The 12,293-nt window shown below is 44.3% G+C and overlaps 1 protein-coding gene across 1 annotated transcript in view; it reads left to right on the plus strand.

Moving 5' to 3' along the window:
• Positions 1–12,293, plus strand: part of LOC119431339 (calcium/calmodulin-dependent protein kinase type 1-like) — a 62,863-nt gene that overhangs the window by 36,742 nt on the left and 13,828 nt on the right. Inside the window, exons 6-9 of the mRNA XM_037698825.2 lie at positions 601–676; positions 1,854–1,966; positions 6,330–6,408; positions 10,157–10,244. Coding sequence (XP_037554753.1) covers positions 601–676; positions 1,854–1,966; positions 6,330–6,408; positions 10,157–10,244 — 356 coding nt within the window. The remainder of the gene's footprint in view (positions 1–600; positions 677–1,853; positions 1,967–6,329; positions 6,409–10,156; positions 10,245–12,293) is intronic.

Genomic DNA, 12,293 nt, shown 5'->3' on the forward strand with positions numbered 1-12,293 from the left:
TTTGGTTTTGTATCCGATTGCACTGTGCAGGCAATTTCTGGCTCAATTTTCCTGGAAAAAAAAAGAGCGCGTGAGAATTGGGTAAATATTATAATGAAACTTTGTTAGCTGCAGTTATTGCTTGAAAATCTTCCTAGGGGCAGGCTGGAAATTGTTGTTTTTCATGGGAGATGATGTCTGTTCCTCCTAAGCTCCACCGGGACAGACGAGCCACTAAAGGGGTCGCTATTGGAGTCATCATAGGAGTCAGGCGCCTATGTGCTGACTGGTCAAGTTAAAATTATCTGGCAAAGGACAATTTTAGGATTGAAATGATGAAAGTTCGGACCCATGGAAATGCATGGGTGCTGGGCAAGACCTTCGTTAAAGATCAAATTGACCGAAAAATTGAAATAACCAGAGTTGAATGAACGAAAGTCTACTGTACATCAATTCTGTTATATCAATAGGAGATTAGATTGGTCAACTGCTGGTTGTGTCAAGAGTTGTGATTAGCCTGCGTATGCACGTGTTTGTCTACTTAATTGTTCAGATCGATACATTTTGCAAGGTTTTGAAAGCACGTATATAATTGCCTGCACTGCTTCTTGTTCTTTACAGCTCCAGAGGTTCTAGCTCAGAAACCTTACGGAAAAGCTGTCGATGTCTGGTCCATAGGAGTTATCGCCTATATTTTGTGAGTAACTACAGTGCATATTTTACTATTTTAATATGTACAGGAGACGCACTTCTCTCACAGTGGTGCCATACCACTGAATGTAGATAGCATGATACAAACTACCAACAACTGCTCATGCCATCACGTGCTCTCTGTAAATTTTTGGTTCTAAGTGTCAGTGTGACAGTTTCATACTTTAGAGATAAAATTTTGCTTGAATATTACAAAAGAAATTTAGCTAAACAATATGAAATCTCACTTTGTTGATATTCATTTTTTGTGCCTACAGCATGTGGAGATTTTGGGATGCATGCACACAAAACGTGTGTGTCCACACCTTTGTTAACTGTTAGCTTCATCCTTGCATTTTTCTGAGGTGTGATCCCAGTGTGCCAATTTTTTAGTGTCATTTAGAACTTTTGATAAAAACTTAGTACAGAGGGAATTTGCTATTTCATTTCCCATGAAATTGCCCATTTGCTCAGATGACATATAGTAGTATGCCAAAATTTCATTCACCGTAATTAATATTCTCTTACAAATACAGTGGGCTCTTGTTAAATGGAACCTCAAGGGACCAGGGAAATAACTTCTGTTTGTCAGGAGTTTTATTCACTGAGAGATTGAGCTCAAGGTACACAGCAAGATCTCTTTTCAGAGGGGCACATACTGTATTGTTAACAGCAGATACTAGGTGTGGCGTATCTGATTAGAAAGGTTCTTGTTGCTAAGTTTTTACGTATCTGAAGACGCTGACTAAAGCTAGCACTTACTGACGGGTCACTCAAGTTCGTATTCACGTACACTCAAACTTACTGTCGCTGGCTTTTTTTCATACTCCTGTTAACTGGCACTCACTCCTCTTCGCACTCATGTCTATTCAAGCTCACTGGCACTCATTCCTGTTCATACCCACGTCTAGTCGCACCGTTCATCACTAACATCCTATCTCACACTTGTGAAATCAGTGTGAAGTGAATGTGAGTCACTGTGCTCGAGAGTGACTATGCCGACTTATGCTTTGTATATGTGTTGACATCGAGGTAAGATGCAAAACACATTATTGCAGCTTGCTTTTAGCAAATATGCATTTATAATTGCGTAGTGCAAGTGCTTGTACCTTGGTTCTGTGGCAGTTGTATGTTGTTGGCCTTGTGGGCTCTCTGTTCTAATGTTCTCTTGCTTTGTAATGCAGGCTTTGTGGCTACCCGCCATTCTACGATGAAAGTGACGCCAACTTGTTTGCTCAGATATTGAAAGGAGAGTTTGAGTTTGATTCACCTTACTGGGATGAAATCTCGGACTCAGGTAAGCAAGCACTTTCACGTGCCTGTAAGAGGGCGTGCTTGTGGAATAGAAAAAAAGTGGTTAAAGGGAAGCAGAATGCTGATTGACCATGGTGGGTTTGACACATTAGACAAAAATAGCAATACGGGAAGGCAGAATTGAATGAAAACATAGATGTGAGTGCTGGCTAGCAGCTGATGAAGCTAGTTATGTAGTCACAGTAAACATGAAGGGAACAAACACCAATTGAAAACAAAACCTTCACATCCTGCTTTTTGCTTTTACTTTGCCTGTGCTCCCTATGTATTTATGCTGTAGCTCCGTGAAAAGGAAAGCCAGGGACAATGAAATTGTCGTCACAAGGTGTGGGGGTCTTCCCCAACCCATAGCGCGTATAATCGCAGCTACGTAGGGTTCGCGCGAATAAGGCAACAAGCGAGTCAACTCAACAACGTTTATTGCTGTGAGCAATAAAACACACTTGCAGAGGGAAGTACGCTCTATATAATAAGTATTAAAATAGGCTTGCCTCGTCGCGTGTGGTAGTCACGCAAACGAGGTCACTCACGGGTTGCAGCGGGTATATCCATATGGGCAGGTAGGTGTAGCGAGGTCAGAGAGGCCAGGGGGTCTCTCGGTCGCGCTTTTATACCTTTTCGCGAGGGGAATGTCCTCCTCGCCCGTCGGATACTTTCCCTCTTCCCGCGCGGGCACACGCGTCGCGAGAGGCAAGCGAGAACTGGGAGAGGGCAAAGTGCATCTCTCCCGTGTCCGCCCGGCTCTCGCTGCGCGTGCACGAGAAGATGTCCGCCCGGCTCACGCCGAGTGCGCTACATGCGCAAGCGACGGCGAGCGCCCGCGGGAGAAGGTGGCGGCGTGTGCTGCCCACAAATGAAATATTTTTGTATCCCTGGCAAACACTCATAGGATTCAAATGCATTTCATATTTTTCAACAATAAATCGTCACTAGACTGCGATGCCACATTAATGAAAGCTGATAGAACATTAGTCTGCATGTTATCTACCCGTGTAAGGCTAACAGGGCCCAAAACACACTTCAATGCCATTGCTGTGCACATCGCGTAAATTATCACCACAATATGCTTGTGTGGCCGCCACTGTTTTCATTTACAAAAACAGCAAAGCTCCAGAAGTGATTGTAGGTGTTGGAAACGCATCATGGCCACCATGCTTGCGGTTGATCGCCTATTTCAAATGGTATGGTCACATCATCATCAACCTGTACTTACATGTGATGACACTTTGCATACCGTACGTAGTTCATATTCTGCAACTCGGTGCGTGTGCTGAAGTTGTCGTCTCATGTGCAGCAGAAACAAAGCAATCAGCAGCTTGCTCCTTGCTTGGTGTCTCGTCTGGCCACAAAGTGGAAGGTTTTAATGCTTTGGGATAAGGTGGCCATTATCAATGGCTGCCATATTTCGTAAAATCTATCTACTATCAACCTAAGAACATTCGGTCATCATTTCCATCATTGCTGCCGTCTAACAAAGTATGTGACCAACGTGAGCCCACCAACATCTACAATGTGTACGAAACAGGCTTGTTCTATGAGAGGATGCTATTGAGGTCCCTGGACATTGTAGTGCCGAAATGCCATGGAGGAAAACACAGCAAGCAGTGTGTTATGATTCTGTTGTGCTCAAACATGGATGGCACAGACAAATGGCTATTGCTTGTCATTGAAGAGAGCAAGAAGCCGCCACGCTGCTTCAAGGGGAACTGCACGCTGCTGGTTCAGTACACTGTGAATGGGAAGTCGTAGATGCCCTGTGCTATATTTGCTAGCAGGCTTGAGGCCTTCGATGCTGACAGGTAGAAGGCAGGTAGAACATTGGGCCTCTTCTTGGACAACTGCAGCACTCCTAATGATGTTGAGGTGAAGCCAACAAATGTCCGCATGTTTCTTTTTTTCTGCTGAACTGCACTTCCATGCTGCAGCCCCTAGAGCGTGAAGTGTGAGTACAGAGAGAGGCTCATTTAGCGTCTGCTGGTGACAGTGCAGCTGAAGTGTCCCATCGACGTATATTTGTTTATGGTGCTTGAGGTGGTGGCTGCAGCATGGGCTGCCATGTCTCCAGCTGCGATTGAGAACGGCTTAAAGCAAGTGGGTTTCGGTGCTATCCAGCAGGTATCCCATGTTGCTTCGGTGGCACTGGACCTTGATTCACCTGAAGACACAGACAATCATGCCACGGATCTCCGCACAGTGCCACCATTGCTGACTGAGGCATGGGGCACACTTTGCATTGTCATGAACACAGTTCCGGATGGCATCGGCTCAACATCTTCAATTGTGCAGGTGAAGTTGCAGTGATGAGACTATCATTGGCAGCCTGCGCAAAACCGATGACACTCAGGACCAAGACGAGAAACATGGGGAGAAGACAAACCCGCTGCATGTGCTAGATGCCTTTGAGTTGATTTTGTTGTTCTTAGGTGGGCATAATGACAGCATGGCAGTGGACTGCTTGCTGTGTTGTGAAAGCATAACCTTGAAGTTAACGCAAGGCAAGACTGGCAAAGAAGACTTTTAAAATTTTGACAATAAAGTGCATTCTGCAAGCCATTTTCCTGCATACGCTGTCTCATTTTGCGACAACAAAGTTCTCTTCAAAGGGAATTTTTTCGCTTTCCTTGCCGGTTTCCTTATTGTGACATTCACCTGTTCAGGGTGCACCATAAATACTGTCGCAAGGTTTATGCTTAATATTTTGGCTGAACAAAAAATCTGCAAATTTTTTCTAAATCATTTATCCGTTGTGTCAGGAATGCAACACAAAATATCTTATTCAATATCTGCACTCTTGGCCACGATCACGGCCTTTTAACGTTCTGGGTACGCTTCAATCAAGAGTCGCAAGGTATCTAATGGGGAATGGTTAGCGCTCCAGCAATGCTTTCAGGGCCATCATACTGGTGTGCTGATGAGTGTGGGCCTCCTCTTCAAGAATCTAACACACAGAAGTCAATTGGCTTTGGTTAAGGGTAATTCGCTGGCCATTCTTCAGCTGGAATGAAGTCGGGCATGAGGGCACGACACCACTGCTGTGGTGTTGATTTGTTCTTGGATTTTTATGCTGGGGCGCCGTCCTGCAGCAAAATCCAAGACTACTCGCCAAAGTGGGACAGGGACAAGGGTAGCGAATGAGGATCCAGAAAAGCTTCAAGGTATGTGCGAGTGTCAATTTTTGTGCCTTTTGTCACAAAAACGAGCAATGCAACCCATGGTGGTTACCCCAGCTCAATTCATGACAGACGCCGCATCAGTTTTGCAGTATTGTCCAACTTGCTGCATCAGCAAGATCCCACGTCAGTGCAAGCACACGAGAGTTCCGAGTGTTGTGATGGGTCTCTACACTGAAAATTTTCTCGTCGCTAAAGACAGTTGGTGTTACCCATTCGTGGCCTGTGCTAACAGCAGCCGGCATTTTTCCCATTTTCCCTTCCTCTGCACCTCCGTCTGTTCACGTCTTCTCGAAGCCCTTTCGCTCAGCTCGTCACATTGTTTTCACCGACACATTCAGTTCCAAGGCCAGCCTTCTGATGCTTCTCCAAGGCTGGCATTGGATTCTCTTCCTCACAATTTTGTTAAGGTCACAAGTGACCACAGAGGCAGGACGACCACTGCGGGTTAGGTCCTTAAATGTGCCACATTTGGGAGTTCACTGGGCAATCTTCTGGATAATGTTTAGAATTTTGGTGACCTCGGAAGGAGAGTGTCTGGCCTTGCTCAGTCACAAGATTGCGGGTCGACGTGATTTAAGGCCAGCCATTTTCCGAAATGTAAGGAAACCAGCTTGAAACACAGTCGAACTACAGAAGGAAGATTGAATAAATGTTTGAAGAAGTGTTGTGGAGAAATGTTAAAAATCAAGAGGCACAATTACCAATCAAAATGTGTGACAGTAATTATGGTGCACCCTGTATTAATAATAAGGCAGTGAAGTTAATCATATGAAGGTTTTGTTTTCATCTTGTGTTTGCATTCCTTGTAGCTATTGCAGCAGTGCACTAAAGTTCCTCATTTGCTAGTCAGTGTTCACGTCTATTTCTTTAGTCCAGGGACCATATTCTTGTTGATCACTCTCGTGAATACTATCACTTTTGTGTGACATGGCATTTGGCATGATGCCTTACTAAGGGCGTCTAGCATTCTGCCCATTAGCTTAGTCAGTCTCCATCTACTGAAGGTATTATCCCTAACAGTGATCGACCAAGAATATCGTTTCTGTTTTTGCATTCTGTAATTCCTATCTAAGATAAGGCTTGCTTTTCAGCAGTTGCTTCCTTGCTTGCATGAGTTGCAATTTGTTCATTACCTGTTGTTGCAATAGATCTGTACTGATATCTGTTCTGCAGCGAAGGACTTCATCAGGCATCTAATCTGCGTGGATGTGGAGCGAAGATACACCTGCAGACAGGCACTTGCCCACCCTTGGTGAGTGATCATCTCTAAGACGACGTAAAGGTTTAGAAACATCACAGCACCTCCACAGGTAAAAAGAAAATGGCGTAAGAGAGGCAAATCAGTAAGTTCGCTATGAGGCCACTGGCAGATGCAGAGGCGGAGCCTTGGGGGCCTGGGCTTCCCTCCTGAGAGAGCCGGCACTTTGTTACTGGCAGTATTAAGCATCCAGCTTCAACAGTGAGGCCATTCTATACTTGGTTAAAAAATGTGTTTCGGAGCCTCTTTAAAGGGCCCCTCACCAGGTCTGGCCATTTTGAACTGACCAGCGCAGGGCATACAATACCCGCCGCAGTTGCTCAGTGGCTATGGTGTTGGGCTGCTGAGCACGAGGTCGCGGGATCGAATCCGGGTCATGGCGGCCGCATTTCGAGGGGGGCGAAATGCGAAAACACCCATGTACTTAGATTTAGGTGCACATTAAAGAACCCCAGGTGGTCCAAATTTCCGGAGTCTCCCACTACGGAGTGCCTCATAATGAGATCGTGGTTTTTGCAAGTAAAACCCCATAATTTAATTTTTAGTGCATACAATGCGCGCTAACGATCATGCCTGCAAAGTATTAGACCTCTACGCTCCGCGAAAAGAGCTGAAATTTCAAACCAAACGCCGTTTGTCCTTTTCCTCGCTGGCACCGCGCTTTCAGCCGAAGAGTTTATGTCGATAGTGCAGGTGCGCCTCCGTACTACATGGTAGTGCTGTAACGCCACTCATAGTGACACGTGACTTTGAGAATTATGCAAGGTAACATCAGTTATTTGTTTAATTTGTTGCTCCACTAGACAAATTAAAGTTTAGAGGAAAAACGAAACATACAAACCAAATGTCTGCATGTTTTTGTTTTACTTCGTACTATAGCAGGAGAGATGTACTGCCATTTCATCTGCTTGTTCCCACTTTGTGGAGTCGCGTCCGCATAGAGCGAAACAATGTCATTTTCTACCATGTTCCAGTGCATGATCATGCTTTGTGATCTGCTTATGTCTGCTTCAGTGTTCGTGTAGCACTGAATTATAATGCTTGTCAGGTGTTCTCGTGTACAGTGCACAATATTGCACGCTGCGCGAAGCAAAAATGCAGGGAAGGAATTTTGCTTGTGGAGGCTAGATGGGGGCAAGTAGAAAGAGTGTCTATGTTGGCGGTGACGCTAGCCTCCTAAAATCGTATGTTCGAGGCACTGAAATATTTCTATCTCGGCTATTAATGAACCAATTTGAAAAATTATTGCCGTACAACACTCCTTAGAGGTCACGTAACAACTTCCAGCATACAGTATAGACCACTTATAACGTAACCGCTTATAGTGCAGGACCGGATATAGTATGGTCTTTCCAGACTCCCGTTAATTTTCCCATAGCACTCCATGTATACGCATACTGCTTACAGTGCAGCCATGTGAGCTTACATTTGACAGCGTTCATGAGGTATCTACATGTGTTGATTTCAATAAATCTCATAAGTTCAGGATATCTAGGCAGCTTTTTTCCGTATGTGCGATCGAAACCTACAATTATTGGCAATTAACGTTGGAGGGTTGACGACCAATAAAGGATGAAGTAGGTTTGTAAAATTCACTCCTAACAGACGGCAATAAACGCAATGTGTTATGCAAAATCGGCGGCGCGATGCGCGAGATACCTGTGCGACGCAATGGCGGTATGACGATACCGCGAACTGAGAATAAGCCTGCAGTATAAGGGCGCTGAGCTGGGCGATTCAGCGCGGTTTTTTTTTGTTTTTTTCTCTTTTTTTGGGGGGGGGCGGCGCTACACCGTTGACAGCGCTATGCTGCGACCCCATATGCATATCTTGCAACCAGGCGCAAAGGGAACTGGCGACGCAATCACCCACGTGAAAGGAGCAAAGCGGGAAGGCAGCAGGGGAGGGGGGGGGGGGCGGCTTTTACTCTGCCAACAAATGCGTTCGCGGCTGTGCCTGCTATCGGTGTTGTCGCGTGCACCGTATCTTCAAAGCGATCTCCACACGGCTCTGATCTTTGTATGCGCCGTGCTTACGCCGCTCAGTTTCTGTTGAAGTGATAGACCGCACGAACCTTCGCTTGCTGCGGTGGCCGCGTTTCCCCACGCCCACGTTTTGACAGTGGTTGTCTGCGGTCATCGAGTGTATTCATGTTTGCTTGTGCGCATTGACATCACGCTTGTTAATTCAGTTAGTAAGCAAATGTGTCAAGTTTGTGCAGCCGATAAAACTATTATCCCTACTCCTTATAGCTCTCTACTAATTTGCTATCGCAATTGATGCTTCGCCTTTCGGGCGAAACTGAGACATTTTTTTAATCATCACTTTATCTGCTTCATGCGAAGATTGTGGGTACTTGGACATTAACCTTTCAACGTTCGTGAATTTAAACAGATGCAAAACTCCCAGTCCACACGCTTCGATTCTCGGATACGCGTGGCTGCTTGGTCTACATGTTTTGCATACGTGCAGGGCTTGAAAATTGTTGTTTTGGTTATAGTGCGGTACCGCTTATAGTGCAGATATTTCCGACTCCGGCGACTTACTTTATAAGCGGTCTACACTGTATAACTAAAATTTGCTATGTGGCCTGGTGAGGGCCTTTTAGTAGCACAGTTTGCTTGACGGATGATTGCATACCCACAATTAGCATAATACACTCTGTACTGTTGTGCGTTAAATATACAGTAAAACTCTGTTAACAACTACCAAAAACCAGGAAAAATTTTGAGATAAGTGGAGTTTTGAGATAAGTGAATGCACGAAAATATAAGCCCCTGGCTGCGCTATAAGGCCACAAGAGCCTTTTATTACTGGCACCAGTAGTCGCTAAATTTCTTGCAAAAGCTCAGTATACTAGGAGCGATATTTTTGATAGATGACTTTTGACTCGGCACCCGACACATCGGGCGTCTACGGACAGCAGCGGTCCTCGCACAGAGTCAAGCAAATGCTGTTGCACGTGGGCACCAATGCATCTAAAGCCTAGTCACGCGATATGTTGTGAAAGTCGCTCAATCGGTGAGAGTGATGCTCTGCCCGCATTAGTGTTTTAGCTGAGCGTTTACGGCTCGATCCACTCAGACCGGCAAATGCTAGCAATTTCGTGCAACCGTGTAGCGGGAACTTCAGTGCGCTTGCGCACAGAATGCATGTCAGCAGCGGCAAGATCGCTTCTCTGGCTGCGCTTACAAAGCCAATTGAGCGGAGCATGAGAGCACGTCTACTTGGCTTCTCGGTCTTTTTGCAGCCGCGCTAATAGTGCGTCGCTCATGTTTCGTCAAGACGTGCTTATCAGATGTGAAATCTGTGGCAGTCTCTCAGCGTGTGAAATCTGAGTGGAGCAGAACGTAAGTGCTGCTCAACTAAAACTCTGTTATCAATGAGATCGCAGCCGGCCATGAATTGCGGATGATAAGAGTGGCATAGAATTAAGCAGAATTTGCTACAAACTTGTGGTACTGTCACTTTTTGGCGATATCGCAGCGGCTCACAAAGTATGGAAACGTTAGGGTTGCGACCTTTTCCAGACATTTCCGCAGTCGAGATTTTGAGATATCTGGAGTGCGGCACAAGAGCATTTGAGATAGGTGAAAAATACATGGGAGTTCACATCGAGCGAGGAAAAAATTTCGACTTAACCAATATTTCGAGATATCAGAGCTCCAGCTAACGAGGGTTTACTGTACGTGGACAATGGTAGTGCAAGTTTTTAATTTGCACACTTTGTGACATTACCCAGGATATCTGGCAACACGGCCAGTGACAAGAACATCCATGGCTCCGTCAGTGAGCAGCTGAAGAAGAACTTCGCCAAGACCAAATGGAGGGTGAGAGGAAATTTCCTAGAATGTCTGCATTTCATCGATTTGTGAAATTTATGGTATCCATGACTGGTTTAGACATAATTTCTAGACTGCCTTGTGTTTGAATTTTATATTGCTTAAAATAAGGCTTGTGCGAATATAAATTTCTTGGTTCGAAGCGAAGTCGAAGTGAATAGTAATTAGTGGCGAATAATTTCTAAGCAAATAGTTTTGATAGTTGTGGGATTTGCATAAAACCTTGGCATGTTGACAAATCTACGAAAAGTTGTTTCTTTGCTTGCAAAAATGGAAACAGGTTCATCTCTGGAGTCGATTTATTTTCAAAGTGACGTTGCTCATATTTTCATGAAAAAATGCAAGTTCTGCATTTCTTACAACTCCAGCTGCACAGAAAACTTTTTTATAGGCCAAATGAAACAGGCTGTTGTATTTCAGTCTACTCTAAATTTTGTGATGGTGGAGGCTGTGGGAGCGTTTTGAGTTCGCCTGTCATATGTTGTCGCAATGATGTCAAATGGAACCTTGACTGCACGACGCCAGTACTTTATGCTGTATTGTGCAAATTCAGCTTGATGCTTTCTTTCTACACGCGACCCTAGCGTGTTCTATTCTGCAATTGTACAGACGAAGAAATTTTTAAAATTTAACAGTAATATTGGAGTATGGGTTATATGTGAGTTTTGACTTCATGTGTGGCATCATGGCAACACGAATTTTGCCCTGAGGTGTGGTTTCACGACAACACAGCCCATCCTGCCATGAAACCATCTTTTAGGGAAAAATTATTCGCCATCAGCATTGCCGAAGAGGCGGGAACACAGCTGCTGGCTAAAGTTAAGACGTAGTCGATTTGTGCATCAGATAGTTTTTACAAATATTGGGGCGTTGTATGCAGTTATTTCAGCGGTTTATACACGTGGACTTTTTTTCTTTCTTTCCAGGGTGTTGTAATTGGGGGTGCGGCTTATATGTGGAAAAATACATAAATTAATTCGTTTCGAATACTTCGAAAACTATACTGAAATTCGAGCCAAAGCGAATATTGAGTAGCATAATATTCGAACAAATATTCGAAAATATTGATTATTTGCACAAGCCTACTCAAAATTTAGGGGGCTAATGTGAGGCTTTTTGATTTGGCTGCTGGGACAAATTGGTCAAAACTACGATGTGGTTGGAGAGTTAACGGTGTGTGGATATTTGAGACATTGAATAGTTTGTGCTGTTGATTTGGCTGCTGAGACCAATTGGTCAAAACTACGATGTGGTTGGGGAGATAACGGTGTATGGATATTTGAGACATTGAATAGTTTGTGCTGTGATGCCTTTAGGCATCACAGCACAAACTGATTGTGCTGACAGCACAACCTGATTGATGCTTAAAGGCTCAATGGCACAAGCTGTCTTTTGCACACAATTATGTACTCTGCACACCACAAAGACTCACGTCTAGCATTAAGAATGCTGAAGTGAGTGCTGCACCAGCAGCCACACCTACCAATTTTCAATGCCCAGCTCACTGAGTATTTAAAGTAAACAAACCACCGTAATGTAAAATTATTTTCTAAAGCAACTTCACTTGTAACACTAGGCCTGAATTCCATTCGAAAACTGCGGTTGGTTACAGCGCATGTATTTATTTAGAGTGAGCCAAGATCATTTCTTTTTTAGGAAATATAATTTTAGATTTGTTTTTCCAAGCTAAAAAGGCTGCAATGTATTTTTTTTTTCTCCCCCCTTACATACAAATACATTACATACAAAGCATTGCAGTGCAACATAATTATTAAAATGCTTGTGGCTGGCAAGTTTCATGTTAGTTCTTCCACCGCAGCTCTTATTGTTGTTTCCGAGGCAGTCTTCATTTGAAGCTTGCCGCAGGCACTTAGATGGTTTGATAATGGTTTATCATAAATCATAAAGTGATCTATGCGACTGACACAGTGACCCATAATGCTACCGTGGTAACAGTACACAGAACCACAAGAATAAAAGTGAGAAAAAAAACAGAAAATAATTGAAAAGTGGCTTCCGGTTTCATGTCGCAAGTTC

This window comes from Dermacentor silvarum, chromosome 10 (assembly GCF_013339745.2).
Source record: "Dermacentor silvarum isolate Dsil-2018 chromosome 10, BIME_Dsil_1.4, whole genome shotgun sequence".
NCBI classification, from domain to species: Eukaryota; Metazoa; Arthropoda; class Arachnida; order Ixodida; family Ixodidae; genus Dermacentor; species Dermacentor silvarum.